This window comes from Suillus clintonianus, assembly GCF_016758775.1.
Source record: "Suillus clintonianus strain FC179 chromosome Unknown DEU56scaffold_11, whole genome shotgun sequence".
NCBI classification, from domain to species: domain Eukaryota; kingdom Fungi; phylum Basidiomycota; class Agaricomycetes; order Boletales; family Suillaceae; genus Suillus; species Suillus clintonianus.
The window spans coordinates 1-17,467 of NW_024539235.1; the positions used below are offsets into that span (position 1 = coordinate 1).

General features: G+C 48.8%; 10 protein-coding genes across 10 annotated transcripts; 6 read left to right on the forward strand and 4 right to left on the reverse strand.

Moving 5' to 3' along the window:
- Window positions 1–269: 269 nt before the first annotated feature.
- DEU56DRAFT_924462 (guanine nucleotide exchange factor in Golgi transport N-terminal-domain-containing protein) lies at window positions 270–2,145 on the reverse strand (the record flags this gene model as incomplete). Its single annotated transcript, XM_041358558.1, has 6 exons — window positions 1,688–2,145; window positions 1,143–1,568; window positions 973–991; window positions 784–918; window positions 459–759; window positions 270–407 (listed from the first exon to the last, which is right to left on the reverse strand). Exons 1-6 carry the CDS (start codon window positions 1,950–1,952, stop codon window positions 270–272), a joined length of 1,284 nt encoding a protein of 427 aa, XP_041212324.1. The 5' UTR covers window positions 1,953–2,145.
- Window positions 2,146–2,785: 640 nt separating this feature from the next.
- On the forward strand, window positions 2,786–4,218 carry DEU56DRAFT_752822 (uncharacterized protein; the record flags this gene model as incomplete). The annotated part of the gene is made up of 5 exons (XM_041349656.1): window positions 2,786–2,906; window positions 2,956–3,017; window positions 3,069–3,472; window positions 3,534–3,834; window positions 4,105–4,218. 5 exons carry the CDS (start codon window positions 2,786–2,788, stop codon window positions 4,216–4,218), a joined length of 1,002 nt encoding a protein of 333 aa, XP_041212325.1.
- A 44-nt stretch (window positions 4,219–4,262) lies between these two features.
- Window positions 4,263–6,291, reverse strand: DEU56DRAFT_924469 (uncharacterized protein). Its single transcript, XM_041358559.1, has 4 exons — window positions 5,976–6,291; window positions 5,231–5,509; window positions 4,790–5,176; window positions 4,263–4,669 (listed from the first exon to the last, which is right to left on the reverse strand). Exons 1-4 carry the CDS (start codon window positions 6,237–6,239, stop codon window positions 4,325–4,327), a joined length of 1,275 nt encoding a protein of 424 aa, XP_041212326.1. The 5' UTR covers window positions 6,240–6,291; the 3' UTR covers window positions 4,263–4,324.
- Window positions 6,292–7,047: 756 nt separating this feature from the next.
- On the reverse strand, window positions 7,048–7,684 carry DEU56DRAFT_53331 (uncharacterized protein). Its single transcript, XM_041346666.1, has 2 exons — window positions 7,617–7,684; window positions 7,048–7,557 (listed from the first exon to the last, which is right to left on the reverse strand). The coding sequence occupies exons 1-2, from the start codon at window positions 7,656–7,658 to the stop codon at window positions 7,366–7,368; spliced, it is 234 nt and encodes a 77-aa protein (XP_041212327.1). The 5' UTR covers window positions 7,659–7,684; the 3' UTR covers window positions 7,048–7,365.
- Window positions 7,685–8,107: 423 nt separating this feature from the next.
- On the forward strand, window positions 8,108–8,900 carry DEU56DRAFT_781020 (uncharacterized protein; the record flags this gene model as incomplete). The annotated part of the gene is given in 7 exon segments (XM_041352000.1): window positions 8,108–8,139; window positions 8,388–8,584; window positions 8,633–8,677; window positions 8,729–8,817; window positions 8,830–8,832; window positions 8,855–8,857; window positions 8,873–8,900. Coding segments are annotated over 2 exon segments (229 nt in total), but the record flags the coding sequence as incomplete, so codon positions are not given.
- A 78-nt stretch (window positions 8,901–8,978) lies between these two features.
- On the forward strand, window positions 8,979–9,146 carry DEU56DRAFT_699812 (uncharacterized protein; the record flags this gene model as incomplete). Its single annotated transcript, XM_041347297.1, has 1 exon — window positions 8,979–9,146. A coding segment is annotated over one exon (168 nt), but the record flags the coding sequence as incomplete, so codon positions are not given.
- Window positions 9,147–9,791: 645 nt separating this feature from the next.
- DEU56DRAFT_752825 (uncharacterized protein) lies at window positions 9,792–10,511 on the reverse strand (the record flags this gene model as incomplete). The annotated part of the gene is made up of 3 exons (XM_041349657.1): window positions 9,792–10,007; window positions 10,062–10,142; window positions 10,212–10,511. The coding sequence occupies 3 exons, from the start codon at window positions 10,509–10,511 to the stop codon at window positions 9,792–9,794; spliced, it is 597 nt and encodes a 198-aa protein (XP_041212330.1).
- A 1,237-nt stretch (window positions 10,512–11,748) lies between these two features.
- On the forward strand, window positions 11,749–13,245 carry DEU56DRAFT_908867 (uncharacterized protein; the record flags this gene model as incomplete). Its single annotated transcript, XM_041357038.1, has 8 exons — window positions 11,749–11,873; window positions 11,928–12,068; window positions 12,127–12,238; window positions 12,288–12,481; window positions 12,528–12,666; window positions 12,724–12,903; window positions 12,952–13,106; window positions 13,158–13,245. 8 exons carry the CDS (start codon window positions 11,749–11,751, stop codon window positions 13,243–13,245), a joined length of 1,134 nt encoding a protein of 377 aa, XP_041212331.1.
- A 1,358-nt stretch (window positions 13,246–14,603) lies between these two features.
- Window positions 14,604–15,216, forward strand: DEU56DRAFT_781021 (uncharacterized protein). Its single transcript, XM_041352001.1, has 3 exons — window positions 14,604–14,977; window positions 15,029–15,073; window positions 15,130–15,216. Exons 1-3 carry the CDS (start codon window positions 14,642–14,644, stop codon window positions 15,163–15,165), a joined length of 417 nt encoding a protein of 138 aa, XP_041212332.1. The 5' UTR covers window positions 14,604–14,641; the 3' UTR covers window positions 15,166–15,216.
- Window positions 15,217–15,428: 212 nt separating this feature from the next.
- Window positions 15,429–17,343, forward strand: DEU56DRAFT_869408 (sorbose reductase sou1; the record flags this gene model as incomplete). The annotated part of the gene is made up of 8 exons (XM_041355552.1): window positions 15,429–15,518; window positions 15,915–15,977; window positions 16,283–16,687; window positions 16,749–16,807; window positions 16,833–16,875; window positions 16,930–17,057; window positions 17,111–17,260; window positions 17,310–17,343. The coding sequence occupies 8 exons, from the start codon at window positions 15,429–15,431 to the stop codon at window positions 17,341–17,343; spliced, it is 972 nt and encodes a 323-aa protein (XP_041212333.1).
- Between the last annotated feature and the right edge of the window lie 124 nt (window positions 17,344–17,467).

The window sequence follows — 17,467 nt, forward strand, 5'->3', positions numbered from 1 at the left end:
ATTCGGGTCGCGTGCAGCCTTCTTCATGTCTGCCTTGGTATCCCAGATAGCCAAGGAACGCGAATCTATAGTGATGTTGGTGAAGAGGCACAGAAACAGAGAGGGAGTACGCACCTTGCAGGGTTTGGATGTCATCTTTTACCTTTGCCACATCCTTGCATTGCGTGTCTTGCCATTGTCATCACGGTGTCGTCAATGCCAGCCTGGTCGAGCAAGGGTGAGAAGCGGGTTGAGACTTGTTGTGGTAGCGGAGGCAGGAACTGTCGCAGTTAGTCTTGTTTTTGCTCTGCGCTCTCAAACCTGGAGGGATCGTCTGCAGTGTCCGGAGTTGATTGCTGAAGGGCTTCCGTGCTTGCAGCAGAAGCAATCAACCTATCTAACGAAGGATAAGGCGTCATAGTGTTTTTCTGTTTGCAGAAACGAATGAGCCAAGAGCAGTTCATGGATGATGATTGTACCTTCAGCTTCATTCGCATTCCTGATAACACTCGCCCAAAGATCTCCACGTTGACTTCGAACACTTGGGGCACGGGGGTAGCTGCGTCGTGGCTCAAGCTGAGGCAAAGATATTGATTGACCCCCTGAACAAAAGTAGCTGCCTCGTTCGTGGAAGAAGAGTAAATTATGGTGTTCGAATCAACGAATAGTGCCGTATGCGAATTGAGGATGATGAGTACGAGATGGAGAGACAAGAGTTTAGACCTCATGGCATGAGGTTTGAGATCACGCTCGCTGTGCTGGGAATCAGTATCGTCGCGCCTGATGAAGCAAGTAAAATCATACCTATCCGTGTTCAAAGGCTTCATTGTGAATTTGCACAAGGCTCGGAAAACCAGAAACACGTCCTTGATAAACATATCTTGCGTGCTCAACTCCCTTGCAGCGTGTCCATTTTCTGCGACCTCAGGCATAGCAGGGCTAAAGACATATGTTTTAATAAGTGTTGACAACTGTTACTAAACGCATGCTTACGGCGCAGGACTAATCGTTCCTTCCGGAACATCAGGATCATAAACAGATGAAGGGGGGTAGGAACACCAGGATGTGGGGACATTTCAACGGCAGATTTACCAGCCCAATGATAAAAATGTCCATACAAGCCTCCTTACCACCGCAAACAAACTACTGCCACGTCATATAACCAGGCAAAGGCGGCGAACTCCCTCCCGCAAAACTATGCCCCGGAGCACTGAAGACATATCCAGCACCAGGCGGCGGCGCAGCAGGAGGCGGATACGACGGAACAATTGACTCGGAATCCATCTCACCATCACCCCCGTACGGATTCCGTAATGGCTCAGGTGCGATCGCGCTCAACCTGTAACTCTGGCCCTGCACCGCGTTAGCCTGTAGCTCCCATCCTGCGGTATCCGTGCTTTCTTGGCGAAGGAAATTGGTTCCCAGTGTGGGTGTCAGATCACTGGGGAATGGGCTCTCAGGTTTCTTGTGTTGAGGCGCGTGTATGCGTGGGTCTGGGGCATATCCTACGGCGCGGCCTCCGCTGTCCCATTGCTGATAGGGAGGATCGTATGGTGAGTTTGAGAAAGAGTTGAGTGGGGGAGTGGTGTCTGAGGTGTTGAACACGGTAAAAGTGTTCGCGCCGCCGTTTTGATGCCATCATCATCGTCTGTAAACTAGTGGGTAGGAGGCGTGGATGGTGATCTTTGGGTTGCTGTCGTGTTACTACCATGGGTTCCAGAGACGAGGTGAGTTTGTGAGGTCGTAGGGGTTGGATATCCAGAAGGGAGAGATCCGTAAGCCGACGCAATCTTAGGTGGACTCGAGTTCGTCTTGTGAGCAAGTGATGGGGCCGCATGCGGCTGACTGGAAGTAGCTGCGAGACCAGGGGTAGCTGCTGTCGCAGGTCTAATCGACTCATTCTTATGGTCAGCGACAGAAGATGAACGTGGAGGTCTGGGGCCAGTGACGGCTGGAGGATTGGAAAATGACATCTTATGTGTGGAGCGCTGTTGGGAGGGCTGGTGTTCCACTACCGTACTGATCTGTGGGTATCGTGAATTATTCTGGGATAGCGTGATGTCTTCAGGTCGATGATGACGGCCATGTGAGAAATCAATTGTGTAGCCCCAGGGTAAGGGTCAGGTGGGTCTTCCGCAACGACAAAGGTCACTCCTGGCCTAGGTCAACGTCCTGCATACTCAGCAGCATCTCTAGCAGCTTTTCTATCCCCATCTCTACACAGACTTGTTCCGCCCAGTCAACTGTGTCCATTCCACTCGTAACCAGCCCTAGGCTGAACACCTCTATGGGAGTAGTCTCACTCAGCACCTGCGTGATGTTCGCTTTTTCTGCCGAAGGGCAAGTGCCTGGAAGAGCGCAAGTGCCTGTCGGCAGCGACGCAAGAATCTCTGCCCACAGGCGTGTAAGGGCTGCGTCTGTGGCTGCCTCGTCTTCAAACTAAAACAACATAACATGAGTTTGGTTTGTATGCTCAAGAGTGGGAGGTGGCTAACCTCGATCGTAGCAGGGGGTGGGAGATGCAGAGTCTGTTGTTGAAGGAGATGTTGCTGACGCAGGTGATGGTGCGCAAATGGATGAGAGGATTGGGGTCGCGGATCAATGGAAAAAGATCGGGCAGTCAGGAAGTTTCATTTGCAGGGAATTGCAAGTGGTGACGTGGCAGTTCGCACGTGAGATTTCCTTAGTCATGAAGCATCATATTTAACCTGGCTACTTTCTCGTCGTTCACCCAGCGTCTTATGTGCTGGAAGTCAGCGCTTTGACAAATCTTACTCGATATATTATTTTCCCACAGCTGTTTGACATGGCGAAAACCAGACATGGAATTCGTAGTGCTCGTGCTCGTGCCAAGCAAGACGCCAGGGTACGGGCCTATAGGGACCATGACCCGGCAAAAGTCAAAGCTGCCATAGAACAGGATTTACGTAAGTCTCTTTCAGCATATCCACTTCGCATTGACCAATTTTTGATTAGACATTCACCGCATTCGTAAATTCCCATCCGATTTTCTCGCCATCCAACGGAGTGGTGCTCTGGTCCGCGACATCATTCAAAAAAATTACTCATCCTCGATCCTCCCTACGCAGCTTATATCACTGCCCGAGTACGGCAAGATCCTATTACCTCTCGACCATCTTCCCGCCGACACCATTCCGGCTGGCATGCCTCCTCACCTCGCAATTCGCTACGAACATTTTCTCTCCGCGGACCATCAGAGGCGCTTGCAGCGGCGTTGGGATGACGTACGAGCCAGCGATGCTGGCCAGCACCTCAAGTGTGACACCAACCGGTCGAACGCGGACGGATACCACTTTGGTATCTGGGAGGTGACTGGCAAGATGCCTCGCTTGACCGCGGAAACGCACAAACAGTCAGCCAAGGCACAGGAAGCGATCAACGCCTTGCTATTTTACGTGCAGACTTTCATTGCACCCAAGATAGGCACGGCGTTCGAGGAGCACGCTCCAAATCATTGGGCTGCTATGCTTAAGTAAGTCGTTTTATATCTGACAGGGCTCAATATATTGATTGATTGATTTTTATCTCACTAGGGCACATGCTCGTGTACAGAAATGTTTACGACGTAGGATTCTGGAACGTCCCATCACAGATATGGGAGGGCCATTTTTTGCCCTTGCCGTGAAAGAATCCGGTTCTGGCTTAATACACATCGACTGGAACGACAATCGTGCGATCTACGCGTACATTTTCGCCGTCGGAGACTGGGAAGGTGGCGAATTTTGTATCCCGCAGTTGGGAATCAAAATTCCTGTCCGACCAGGCCAAGTCTTAGCTGTTTTGGCCCGTGTTGTGGCTCATTTCAGCGCTCCGGTGACCACAGGCCGCAGGATCGTATTTACGTGCTTCACTGACACACTGCTCTTCCAGCACGCTCATCCGAAAAACTTCACTGTAGTTACTCAACCTTAGCTTGTGGTCTTGCTAGTCATAGTACTCCTCTGCGAATCTTATTTGTCATTGAATGTGCGATCAACATCTAAACTAACTCTATACTTCGGAGCCCGTCCCCACCCTGCGTACATGCCCTGCTCGACACCGCCCCCCCAGACTCTGTTGGGTCTTTTAAGAGTGCTTCCCATTTCCCCTCGTCCTTCTGAATAGGTACGGCGCGGGAACCTGCAGAGTGTGAGCGCAAGGTTTCCGGTACATGAAAATCAACCGGCCATCTGCAGACCCGCCGCTCGAAGCTATGTCGTTGGTGCTCATGCTGCGTGAGGAGCCAAGTCTTGGCATTGACGTCTCCCGCCGGGTCCCTCCTCCCTCTGCACGTCTCATACCTCTGGTTTCTCCCTCTCCTTGTCCACTCGAACTCGAAATAAGGCTACCGCCCGCTGAATCTCCACCCATACAGCCCTCGTCTCCGGCCGCCATTGCCACCAAGTCCCTCCAAGCTCGCAAGGAACATCTCGTTCATGTGGCTCAAACATTCGTCGACTTCTGATTGTTGCGTCAACATCGGACCCGCAGAACCCGTGGAGTCAGATTGAGTATGCGAGGGCATAGTGGGTGGGCCCTGCGAAGACGTGAGCAAAGGTTGGCATTGAGCGTTAAGTGGCTTCCGCGCATCAATATCCTTGACAAAGATGGATATCTCATCATCATCATCAGTGGGTACACCAAGGAAGGAGGTGCTCTGCACAGGAACATTATCAGCACTACGTTCCGTCTATAAATAAACAATGAAACAAATGATGAAAAATGAAGCAATGTGCAATGCAATGCCATACCAGTTAAGTCGATATGCAAAGTGAGGGATAATGTATAATAAGGCAACGAGGTCGCTCACCTCTGCTCGTTCCCCGCTTCCTGCACTTCCGACACTACCCACACCTCCTGCTGCAGCGTAGCGATGCCCAAAACTGCTGGAATAATGTTTCCTGGTTGGAATCTTCAGAGATGTGTTTTCGCCATCTGACCGGCCTCCGATGCTACTGGGTGATTGCCTGCCAAATCCAATCGAGGAGTGGGGAACACGAGAGGAGTTCGGCGACGTTGGGACAGGGCGAGAAGGCAGTGATGGATGGCCTGTGGCGAGTGGCGACGGTTGACGTAGAAAAGGCGAAGGTGAGTGGAGGGACGGAGAGCCAGACGACAGCGTGGATGTCTTGAATGGATGGTCCGGGTTGATACCCGGTCTTCGAATCGCAAGTGGCCCCATGGTAGAGGGAAGGTCCTAAAGACACGTCAGTCGCCGACGAATAGAATCAGATGATGATACTGACAGCACAGCACTACTACTCCTCCCTCCCATACTCTCCAATCTCACGCGTGCAGCAGCAGAAACACCTGAAAAGTGACCCGTTTCTTCCTTGGACCAAGCGGTACTCGAGTCTTGACGTGAGGAGGCGATCGAGAGGGCAGATGTGGATCCTGCAGTGATCCCGGCACCAGTGGTAGTGAATGTCGATAGTGCATGGAGGAGAAGTGCGCCACCAGCCTTAAGCTGGCGGATGGATATCATGCGAAGCCCACGGTAGACCTTTAGACGGTATCGGAATGATTTCTTCTGCCATGAATGTCAGTGTTAGGGAGCTTCTGTCGCATACTACACTCGATGAAGTCCAAGGTGAAGAGCAAAGGTACGAATGTCAATTATGAGGCGTCTTTAGAGACCTGCTTATTCTGTTAGTATCGGACCATTCAGCGACCTCACCCAACGTCTTCGTAAGAAATCCGACTATCCAGTTGCTCACGGAGGCTTCGGAGATATCTGGAAATGCGTCTTAGCACGGTCCACTGAAGAGGTCTGCCGACATGACTTGAACTATCTCGGCGACCCGAAGTCGATTGTTGGTGACGATACTGTTCCCCATCCTAGAACACGTTTTCAAATAACGGCGTAACAATCCACACAAAGAGTCCCATCACTGCGATGAGAAAAGGCCTCAATCGTTGCTCAACGTAGTGCTAGTCATTGAAGACTTACTTTTGAATACATTCCACGCAGCACGTTCTGCAGATCAGTTGTCCACATCCAGAAACAAGGAGAGCTCTGTCGCCTCGCCTAGCCCGAAAAGCGTGCCTCCAGATTTCGAAGGATAGTCTAAATCAACTTTTGAAAGTTTCTTGCGCTGGCTAGAAGATAGAGAAAGGTGGATATCGCAGTTCATGGTAGAGATGCTCAGGCTTAACGCGGCTCGTTTGGGAGATCCAGAAGATGACGGTGATGGCGATCCCGACAGAGAGGGACTGCGTGTTAATGCCGGTGTTGGCGGGAACGAGGATTGTTGTAACATGGAGGAGCACGTGCGAGCACAGACGGCACATACAGCTGATCTACACCTGAAAGATTTTGAGGGAGGAATAATTGGACAAAGGTTGTCCACCCACCTTGCACAAGTTACACCTGCACCAAACCTCATCGAAGGCCACGCAATCGATCACGATCACGATCCCTCTCCGAAGTTGTGATGGCTTGTGGCTATCAAGACAAAAATCAGAGGAGATGATGATAAAGGATAACTCGCGTGCGCACATCTACTGGGCGATACCTCTTGTTAGCATGGGGAACACTGTGCCCGTTCATGTCGTGAGGTGGAGGAGGCGTTGGAGGCGCAACTTGGTGTGAATATAGCGTTGGAGAGGGGCATGTGAGATGCATGAGGGAAGGCGTTGCTGGAACTGTAAGATTGATAGCGTCAAGAAGCAAGCTTGAAATGAGCAAGCAAGTTAGTAACGCGGGTCAACCAACAAGACTGGACACGCACTCGTTCTCAGCTTGGAGCTTGCGCATGCGTGCATTTGCAAGCGCCGCTCAATAACGTCTCCTCGCCGGATGAGCTCTCTCATGCTTACAGAGCCTTTACGAAGTTCTTGCATCTTCCAGCGTGATAGTGTTGATATCGGATGGTGATCTTCGGGTTGCTGTCGCGTTACTACCATGGGTTCCAGAGACGAGGTGAGTCTGTGAGCTCATAGTGGTTGAATATCCAGAAGGGAGAGATCCGTAAGCCGATGCAATCTTAGGTGGACTCGAGTTCGTCCTGTGAGCAAGTGATGGGGCCACATGTGGCTGACTGAAAGTAGCTACGAGACCAGGGGTCGCTGCTGTTGCAGGTCTAATCGACTCATTCTGATGGTATGCGAAAGAAGATAAACGTTGAGGTCTGGGGCCAGTGACGGCTGGAGGATTGGAAAATGAAGTCTTGTGTGCGGAGCGCTGTTGGGAGGGCTGGTGTTCTACAGCCGTACTGATCTGTGGGTATCACGAATTATTCTGGGATAGCGTGATGTCTTCAGGTCGATGGTGACGGCCAGGCGAGAAATCAATCGCTGCAGGATCTGTACGAGATCGGTCCAGTTGGGGCTGCTCCGGTTGGATACGGGGGACTTCAGAAGATTGTGATCTACCATGAGACGGTTTCACCGCGAAAGCGAGGGATGCATGAGGATATCCTGTAGGCTTTTCTTCTGCCTCTTCTGCTCTGCCTCTTCTCTATCCCTCCATTGGCTGGTTGCCACCATAGGATCGCGGAAAGGTGGCGGCGCGACAGGCGGAAGGGATTGAACTTGGCTGAGGGCAGAATGAGCTGGAGACCCAACCACAGTGTTCGTCTGTGTGAATTATGATTAGACACGACATCATGATCAGACAACATGAAAATCATGCTTACTGCAGTGTTTCCATCGCATACGTCAAGAGATGCTCCAGACATGGTGCGATTTCTTTTGCTAGTCAGTAGTGTCTTGCCGGAGCTGTCCTTGCTGCGAGTGCGCGGGTAGATTTGAGCGTGAGTGAGATTTGAGAGTAGGAGTGGGAGAGAGTGCTGCTGGCAAGTCGATGTGAGGGTATGTGTAGTTGGGCGTTGACAACAGCACAGCAATGAAAAACAGCTAGGGTTAGGGTTGGGATCATACGTGCCGGCGCACCGGAACCCAACGAAAAAGTGCTGTCCTAGACGACATTTGTAGTACAGCCATACGGTGACTCAGTCACGTCATCCTCAAGTCGTTCAGTCTCCACTTGCCTTCAGCTTCTATTTCTGCTTCGATCACATAGCTTTCCTGCGCAAAGTATCACACAGCGACAAAGGTGAAGTAATTTTTCACTGATTGAGTACTCTCTGACATTGTCCCCCCTAGAAACAAATATGCATTTTATCTAATGTACTATACCTTGGACTTCACTTGCTACACGTACGTCTGGCTTGATGCCAACTTGAACACCTTCACTCCCTTGGCTGCGCCAAAAGCGGGTAGCCTTTGGGTGGACGCCTTACGTGAAGGGCGAATATCGAGTATATGTTGCGCAAGCCAGACTTTCTTTCTACTTTCGGTCTGACTATATTTATGCGGGACTTGCAGTCTACTGAAGGAAGCGCACGAGCACTCCCAGCGTCAACGCTGTCAAGCACGTGTTCGTCATGGTCGCACCACCGCCCGAGGCTCTTACTGTGTACCACCACTCTTCTCTGCCCACTCACCTCCTGCTCTTCCCAAATCTCACTAGGTTTGCTTTCAATCCAATATAAGTATATTACCTCATGTCAAAAGCATCAGGCGCCGACAACGCCCAGGATCAGCGCGCTCACAATGATGAACAGCCTCCCACGCAAAATGACACCGAAGGACCCACGAATGAGTAAGTTGCGACTTTATAGCATCTGCCACCCACCTAACAGCATGACAGGGATGAGATAAACGGTGAACCTTCGGTGGTGCTGCCATCAGGGATGTCAGTGCTTTTGCCCTGATGCTTTTGTGTTCTTCCTCACCAGAACTGCAGCTCGAACACTGGGCGTTCGCAACCATCAGAACTTCACGTAGAGGAAAGTACCCCAACTTGAATGTTGCACCAGACGGCGATTTAGCTCCGTAAGTCCACATGAATGCCAATGTCAAACAAGCTCATGATGTGTTGTCTCAGCGAGGCGGAGAAGGACGTGGTGGAGAAGGACCAGCCAACTCTAAGCGAATTGTGAGCGAAAAATCAGTTGAGCGATCGTAGCTGACAACATCCTACACGCAGAACAAGTGTCATGAAACAAGTATTGGGTGTGCTCCAAGACTCGACGATTGCGTCGAAGAGCGGCAAGGACCATCGCTCTCGTTTCTGGGGGGTGTACAAAAGAGTCGCGGAGGAGCATGACAGCGAGTTCCTTGAGCCATACACCAGCGATATGGACATTGTCTTGGTCTTCGTAAGTGTCGCATGCCCATCTTCGACTCACTTTGAGATTGACGTTCGATCAGTCTGGTCTTTTCTCTGCCATCAGCACGTCTTTTATCGTAGCGATGGACTTGCCCGAACACTTGCATACCTTGATGCAGTCGAATTTTAAGACAGCGAGGGGAAGAAAGCAAGCAGACAGAACTACGGAAGTAAGAATACGGCCCATCAAACTAGACACCTATCTGAACGAACATGATCTGCTGTTCTAGTGGATTCTTCTTGCGCAATGACTTGCGAAGTGGGTTACCTATGGATCATGTTGAACGTGTTGGGTACTCATCCCCTTTGATACCACCTCCGAGTCAGACTCCACTGGTATTGTCGACAACTACTAGTATGACGAGTCATATCCTTCGCATCAGTGAAACAGAGAATCAGAGAGTATGTGGTATGTCCACTACCATGTAACTCGTTAATGTAACACCATGATTGATCGTCGCAACGCCTTCATGCAATGTCTTGGAATTCATGTCGATTAACTTCATGTTCATGCAATGAAGACAAGGGTTTGCATGGTGCATGGATGTCATCATTTCCGAGGAGGACGAGGAGATATGAACAATATAATACATCAATATGATTTTACAGTGTTGACCACCGTGGTGCGTCCATTGTATCACCGAGATACGGCTTCAAGAACACATACTAGGCATGCCAGGACAGCAGTCTGTTCCCGAAGCACCGCGACGATTTCTTTTCGATTCTCTATGACTTCATCCACTTTATCCGCAGCCTTGCTAATAGTTTTACTGTCAGACAAAATGACCCGCCGCTTCTTGGTGGGTGGTTGCACGGGCAGGGAGTTCGTGATATTGTCAGCGAAGTGCCGGCTCTGAGCACGAGTGTGAGTAGATGATTTATATCAACGGAGTAAGAGAAGACTCACTGCATCAGATTTCACATCAGAGTTTGACTCGTTGCCTGACAGTGCACGCTTCAAATTATGATGTGGGATATTGACAGGATGCTAGTAAACATGGTTTTCGAGCCTCTTTGTGTCAGTTCATAATTTATGAAATGGTACCGGCATACGCACCTGGTGACTAGCATGGTTTTCCAAGTCGTCTCCTGCCAGTGATGCAATGTTGGGTGCCTTTGGTGATGGTGAGCGCGACTTTGCAGAATCTAAAGCCCCTTGAACACCGGGACCTGCCAGTGGTTCACTGGTGTAGACGTAATTTCCTTGCGAGTCCGCTGGTGCTCCTTGACCATTGGCTGGAAAGCGCCATCCGCCACGATGTTTGTCCTCAACTCCCAGGATTTCTGATGCGCCGTCATTGTAACCTGAGCCTCGTGAGCTGTGTTCAGAGCTTTGGTCTGGATCATAGTAAGGCATCGCAATGAATGAGTATGTGAGTAGTACTAGGTTTGCCGGTGATGGTCAAAACTAACAGCGGCTTGCACAGCACCACAATGATATCATTTAGTGGAACATTGCCTTTATAAGGCTGATATGATGATTTTGACGGCTCAGCGCTCAGGTGTGGTTAGGCTTGCACGCATTGCGGGGTTGGCCCTGCACTAGTGCAATTAGGTAGGACGTAGTGGAATTTCCAATTGGGAATGTGTCATTGATACAAGATGCCGCATTGAATCGACTCCGAGTCGGAAGCTGTGAATTGAATTGAATGACATCAAGGTGGGCGTCGGGATTACACATGAAACTAACCAGTATTTCCGAGTCCAAGCGGGTGAATATTCGAACATTGACCTGACATTGATATGCTGTGTCTGCCATACGAGATTGAATGAAAAGTCTTCCGACTTGCTGCATGCATGCACCCTGCAAATGATGTGCGCTCATGTTTACTGAATTGGACGATCAGAGTCAAGTCCGCAACATACCACCACCCTCGATCATCAATGTCAGATCCAACCAGAAAATAGAGCTAACTCATACTGGATCTTGCGCCTAAGACTTGAATAAGGTTCTTGAACATTGACTGACGTAGCAGGAATCACCGTGGCGCCAGTGGGGCCAGGTGAAATTGATGCGGTGAATGTTCACATACACAGCATAAATTGTGCAAGACACAGGGGGTTGTGTCACAGCTGTGTCACACAAATTCTTTTTGTTTCGTTGGGAGCCTATCAGATTTTTCTTCAATGTATGAAATGTATGAACAAGCTACCACTTCCCTCATGGCTCACTCTGCGAGCTATGGTATGTCACAAGGTATGAGGCCCGTGGCAGTAACTTCCACATGATGTTGGACTACACAGATCAAGTTAGTGCAGATCTCCCACTCTACATTCTTCAAGTTATTAATGAGCGCAAAGTGTTAATAACCGCTAGTCATTCAAATCTCGACCACATCTAAGGTACTGACGCCGAATGTATGCAGGCTTTCTTCCATCTCAACTTAAAAATGTAACTCCACTGATCGGTAGCGAATTCCTGGACAATCATTAATCATTGCTCAATTTTAACATGCAAACTGGAGCATTCTGAAGGTAAGTTTTACGTTAAGATCTCTACCAACAAAACCCTCACTTGATTGAGATGATTTATTCCTGAAGGGTTAAATACAGGCCGCTCAGTCGCAGCGGACCTTCCTCATCAAATCTACCTGATGTCACTATCGCCTTTGACACCTTGTGCTAGCCCCCCTGCTGAAACCTTTTCGTCCTTGAAGAGGCGCATCGCTATGTTAGAGGAGCAAAATGCTGAACTCAGTATGCCTGCGGAAAGGAAGAGGTATGTGCCACGTCCACGAACCCACTATAAACTACTTATTTACTACAATAAAAGCCAGGTTCCTGAAGGGCGTGTTATTCGAAGGCTTGTGTGTCTTATAGACTCCATTGAAGACCTGGTTGCAGAATTTGACCGGCGTGTCACACTTGATATTACTGACGACTCTGATGCTGGATCCTTTGAATCCTCCGCAATGTGGGTGTGTAGTCTGTACATGAGGATAGCTGATGACGATGTTACTTTGTGATATTAGAGAAAACAGACGGTACAGGTCCTATAAGAAGCTGGTGATTTGGTGCCCATCAGTGCAAAAATTCATGCAGTCCTCAGCCGACATCTCTGAGCTGGCTAGCGAGTATAGCAAGGTGAGAGACTACACCGCCACACATCCATTAACTCATGTGTTGTGTATAGCTTAATCGGAGTGCTGATGCAGCGAGAGGGGATGATACAACCAGCCTTAAGTTCGCTGTGGCTTCGTGGTTGATGCAGGCCAGCCCGACTCCAAACCCTGTCATTTCACACCGTGACAAATCTTATCGTGGATTTTACCATGACGTAACTGGAAAACTGCTATGCCCCGTCGATTACGACTGGAATGATACTATGTAAGTCCTCATCGTTGAGAAACTCCATTGCTAATCAATATGCCAGTGTGCGAGAGGCCATTCGGAACTGCCACCCTGACTACCGTGTGACGTCTTACTCCTGGCCCTCGTACTTATATCAGGGTGGACACTATGACCCAAATAACCCTACGAAGGGCTTGTTCAAAGGCGAAGTGCTTGTGAAGGTGCGTACACCCAACAATACTACATCTTTTTGTTGTCGTACTAAGGATAGATCGCAGGCAGTCAAGCACATATTCACGTCTCCCAGTTCAGCTGATGATCCACTGGGGTTCGCTTCTGTGCAGAATCTCTCTAAGCGCCAGAGGACCACAGGCGAGAGGCGTACACGACATGATGTTGCGGGACTACTACGAATGAAATCAGTGCAACCCAGGGCCATTGCGTACACAGCAGTTCAGGTATGATCTACTACCTCCAGGCGCTCACTACTGACTGAGATGACTCAGCTACGGTTTGCGCTATCCAGTGCTGGATCATGGCGCATTGTGGATGATGACTTCGACCACGAAGAATTTTATCACAACGTGGTTGATTACTTTGAGCTTTGTCCCTCACGGGAAGCAACGAAGGAGGTGGAAACTCTCCTATTTTGGTGGAATCAGTAAGTAGCATCCATCTCTATTTCATTAGCTTAACATTGTTGCTTCAACAGGAAAGTGTTTGGGCGCAGGAATATGTCAGAATATCGACCCCAGAACACCGAACGGCTGTCAGTGGCTATGACGTCTACTGCCCGATGAGCACTTTCCCAATGAACTCTGTGAATCCTGAACTGTCCTGGACTCGTAACCTAGTATGATGTACACGTAACTTTACTTTGTATATCTGGCCAATTGTGCGATGTAGTACTAGTGCAAACTAAATAAATTATATTGGCTATGTAATGCTGCATTTGAATTGATCCGATCAACCCATTTTTTTTGAAATGTATCTGATTCCGAGATCGGAACAAAGATCCCTGCGTTAAATGTTTTACTGGATGGTCTAGTCTGGCTCAATTATACACCTCATCTGGCGAGATCTATGATAAACTGCTTGCAATACAAATGGAAACTTAGCTTCGACAATATAACCAATTCACAAATGCACATTTTCTGAACATCTGTAGCGCCAGACCCTACACCGTAAAAATCTACACAAAGATCCATTTGTTTACTTCGTAGTGTTATCTGATTAAATTGTGCACTTTGTCCAGCAAAATCCAAGTGAAACTACTTGTGATACCAATTATATTTGCGATGCCGCATCAGCCAATGTCCACACAATATGAAGCATGAATATTCAAGGACATGTTATACCTGTGAAGGCTTCATTCCATATATGTGGCAAATTCATGAAACTATATCTTCTGAATTGTTGAAGACTTTTCACCATGGATGTCGTGAACCTCATAAGACTATATTTTCCGAACAACTGTGGTACAAGATACCATCCGGTGAAGATGCCAAATGACTGACCATTTGTAAACATATCCTGAGCAATATTAAAGTGGGAAAGCTGGCCCTGTTTTACCAACAGCATAATGCTGCGCAATGTTCAATAGGTAGATCCTGGAGTCTCTTGGGGTAGCAATTTGTGAGAGACGGTGCGAAAGCTGGCTTATGATTCTCTAGTGCTAATCCAGTCCAACCTGTGCAACGGATGTACTTTCATGCCACAACTCGAGATCTAGGTAACCGTGCTTTAAATTGGTCAAGCGTGATAATATTACTGCCATGTTTTGATTGGTTATACATATTGTGCTGGTAGGAATTTCATCACCCATGCAAGGGTCTACCATAGGGTGCAAATGCAATCAGGCATGTGCGAGAATGTAAATGCAAACACTACTTGTAGGAGTATACAAATGCAAACAAGGCTTAGAGGAGTATGCATTGAACGAGGTCGCATGCACGGACTTGTATCGATACGTACAAGTCTGTCATGACATTGTAGAGAATGTGGCACTTGTATGCCTTGCACTGGCAGCCAGAGGGTTTGCATCGTTTGGGATGTTTTGCTGATGTGTATATAAACTATGAAACCACAGCCACAGGCAGTGACTGTTATCTTATCTTATCTTCTAGGTTACTCCACATGTATTCGGTTTAGGTGTTGATCCACGTTAAACTTGAACGTACACCTTGAACTCCAGAAATGACCACCTCACAGGAAATATCCACCGTACACGATGCGCCACTCAAAAGCAGTGATTCAGCATCACCAACGGTGATATACCACCCTCCGACACTGCATATACCTCTTCCAATTCCACATATTGTCAATTCCGCTACTGGGGGTGCCCATTACTCTGGAGCGCCTGTGTCTGACAGCGATGAACAAATTGTTACGTCTCCTGTAAATCCAAGTCCATCCATGCAAGGGGATGATATGATTCGGGATCGCATCATGGCTGAACTGAAGGAGTTGTACTGTTGTCGGCCATCAAAGGAGATTTTTGAAAGAACTTGGAGGCCCGATGCAGTTTTTGAGGTCAGCTTCATTATGCCTTCATACTATCATTCTGCTTCATGATTTCCTTAGGATCCTTTGGTCAAATGCGAGGGTTATGAACAATATGCTCCTCAGGTGCGACACACTACGTCATGATTGACTTCTCACGCTTAATTGAGTCTTTCACGCAGTGGTTTGCCATGGCGAGTCATCGTGCTTTCAACTGAAATGTCAAAGTCTCATAGTGGGGCCTCAGGCAAAGATTTTTTCGAAATCAGAGACGATCTCGAGCCGGGTCATGTCGTTTACCCGAGTGCCGAAGCGTCTCATCTACTCCCAAACACAAGAGTATACCTTCCGGTACATTGGAACCAAGAAGGTATATAGCGCTAACTAAGAACAGCGCCAGTGACACTTCTCGCTCACTTCTTATTAGCGAATCGACTCTATCATCGTCGTGGAATTGGATGACGATGACAAGATAATACGTATGACCGACAAATGGGGCGGAAAGGAGCTATCGTCCTGGTTCGGTGTCAATCTCCTCAGACGGACCAATGCGCTTGTTACGCCATGGTTTGTTAGAGAACCCAAAGCTTGACACCAACGCACAGAAGGCATTTGGATGTCGTAACTTGTTAAGTGCTTGTTGTCATCTTGGTGCCCCTTTTTGCCTTCGTCACCTAACTTAATCGATTGATACCTTTACAGCCCCTTTGTTGTTCCACCATATGCTATTTGTAGTCCAGCTCGTTGTTTATAGGTATTCACTAATATTATATCGCTCCACATACATGAACGAGCTTTGTTCCTTGTAGTTTACATGCACTTTACGCAGAGATGGTTGTATACTAGCTTGTAAAGCAGGCATTGCATTAATGATGGCTGCCCCTTCCCTCTTACAATCTAGACTCGCTCCCTTACTGTTAGACCAGCGCTACATAACACCGATAACGCGGGAACCACAATCCTCAAGACTTGTCTTTATCTGCTGTGGGAAGGCCCATCGATCCGCAAATCACCACCTCATGCTCATGTGGTCACTAAGAATTCATTGCTGGTATTAATTTCGTTATTCAGACGCCGCAACTCGCCTTGACTATGGTCAGGTGAGCTCGCGGAATCCTTATGGAAGTGGAGATCCGTGCAGTATAAAGACACCACATACACGATCGCTTCTCCTAAGTTTGTCGCAATCGTCTATCCTCGATTTTCTAAGCCATGTCCAGGTAAGCCGTGCCGAGTGTTTAATTCAATCTATCATCGCCGTTGGAAACTGAATTTGTCCATAGCTCCCAATTCCCAGCTCAATCTGCATCTCCTCTTGGTAAACTCGGTATCGAGGCCGCACTTGAGGCTGCTGCAGACCCATCCATCACACCAAAGCCCAAGATCTTCGATGAATTCGCGCTAACCGATCGTGTTGGGCTTGTCTCGGGAGGAAATAGGGGCCTTGGCCTGGAGATGGCTCTTGCATGTTGCGAAGCTGGTGCACGCGCCGTGTACTGCTTTGATCTCCCAGAGAAGCCATCAGATGAATGGATCGCAAGCAGAGATTACGTTGCGAAGCTAGGCAACAACTCGCGGCTTGAGTATTTCAGCGCGAATGTCACTGATCAACAGACGCTTTGGAAGAAGGCGGAGGAAATTGGCGATAAGGAGGGAAGAATGGACTTTTGTGTCGCTGCGGCTGGTATTCTCAGGTCACACACAGACTGCCTGGAATATCCGGCGCAAGAGTACAAAGAGGTGGGTGGTCGTCGATCAACTTCTTACCACCTACAGATATGGGGCTAACCCCTATTTGTAGGTCCTGGATGTCAACGCCAGTGGCGTCCTTTTCACTGCGCAGGCTGCTGGCAGACAGATGTCTCGCTTTGGACGCGGTGGGCAGCATCATTCTTATCGCATCGATGTCAGGCAGCATCACTAATAGAGTGCGCGTCTCCCGAAAACTGCTACGGCCATGCTCGTATGCTGACCCTGTGTAGGGCCACGCCTGGGTCTCATACAACACCTCCAAGGCAGCTGTCCTGCAGATGGCTCGTAGCATGGCTTGTGAGCTCGGTGAAAAGAAGATTCGCGTCAACTCGTTGTCTCCAGGCCATATCTACACCAGGTGTGTCTCGGGATTGATTACACCACAACACCAAATAATAATGGCTGTGATAGTATGACCGCAGCATATCTGGACAAACAACCGCACCTCTTCGATGTGTGGTCTAGTATGAACCCTCTGGGCCGACTTGGACGCCCTGACGAGTTGCGCGGTGTAGTGACGTGGTTAGCATCTGATGCATCAACGTTCTGCACGGGTAGCGAGTACGTTGTCTCTGTTGTATTTCCTTCAAGCTAATTGTAAAATTTGCAGTATCATCGTCAGCGGTGGTCACCACTCCTGGTGATGGAACACTGGAAGGATAAGGGATTGGTTGTAGGATATACGGACGGAGGGCTTGATGTATCTGTAAAGAAAATTTATCGCGAGAGTTCGTAGCTAAGTATGGCTTCCATACGTGTAATTCGGGC

What these genes read in the sequence shown, in the direction of transcription:
- DEU56DRAFT_781021 (XM_041352001.1), top strand. Translation starts at nt 14,642, where the DNA reads ATGACCACCTCACAGGAAATATCCACCGTACACGATGCGCCACTCAAA. An exon ending in GGCCCGATGCAGTTTTTGAG is followed by an intron (nt 14,978 to 15,028) that starts GTCAGCTTCATT and finishes TGATTTCCTTAG; the next exon opens with GATCCTTTGGTCAAATGCGA. An exon ending in ATGAACAATATGCTCCTCAG is followed by an intron (nt 15,074 to 15,129) that starts GTGCGACACACT and finishes TCTTTCACGCAG; the next exon opens with TGGTTTGCCATGGCGAGTCA.
- DEU56DRAFT_924469 (XM_041358559.1), bottom strand. Translation starts at nt 6,239, where the DNA reads ATGTTACAACAATCCTCGTTCCCGCCAACACCGGCATTAACACGCAGT. An exon ending in AGCTCTCCTTGTTTCTGGAT is followed by an intron (nt 5,510 to 5,975) that starts GTGGACAACTGA and finishes CATTCATGGCAG; the next exon opens with AAGAAATCATTCCGATACCG. An exon ending in GAAGCGGGGAACGAGCAGAG is followed by an intron (nt 4,670 to 4,789) that starts GTGAGCGACCTC and finishes GTTTATTTATAG; the next exon opens with ACGGAACGTAGTGCTGATAA.
- DEU56DRAFT_53331 (XM_041346666.1), bottom strand. Translation starts at nt 7,658, where the DNA reads ATGTCTGGAGCATCTCTTGACGTATGCGATGGAAACACTGCA. An exon ending in TATGCGATGGAAACACTGCA is followed by an intron (nt 7,558 to 7,616) that starts GTAAGCATGATT and finishes TAATTCACACAG; the next exon opens with ACGAACACTGTGGTTGGGTC.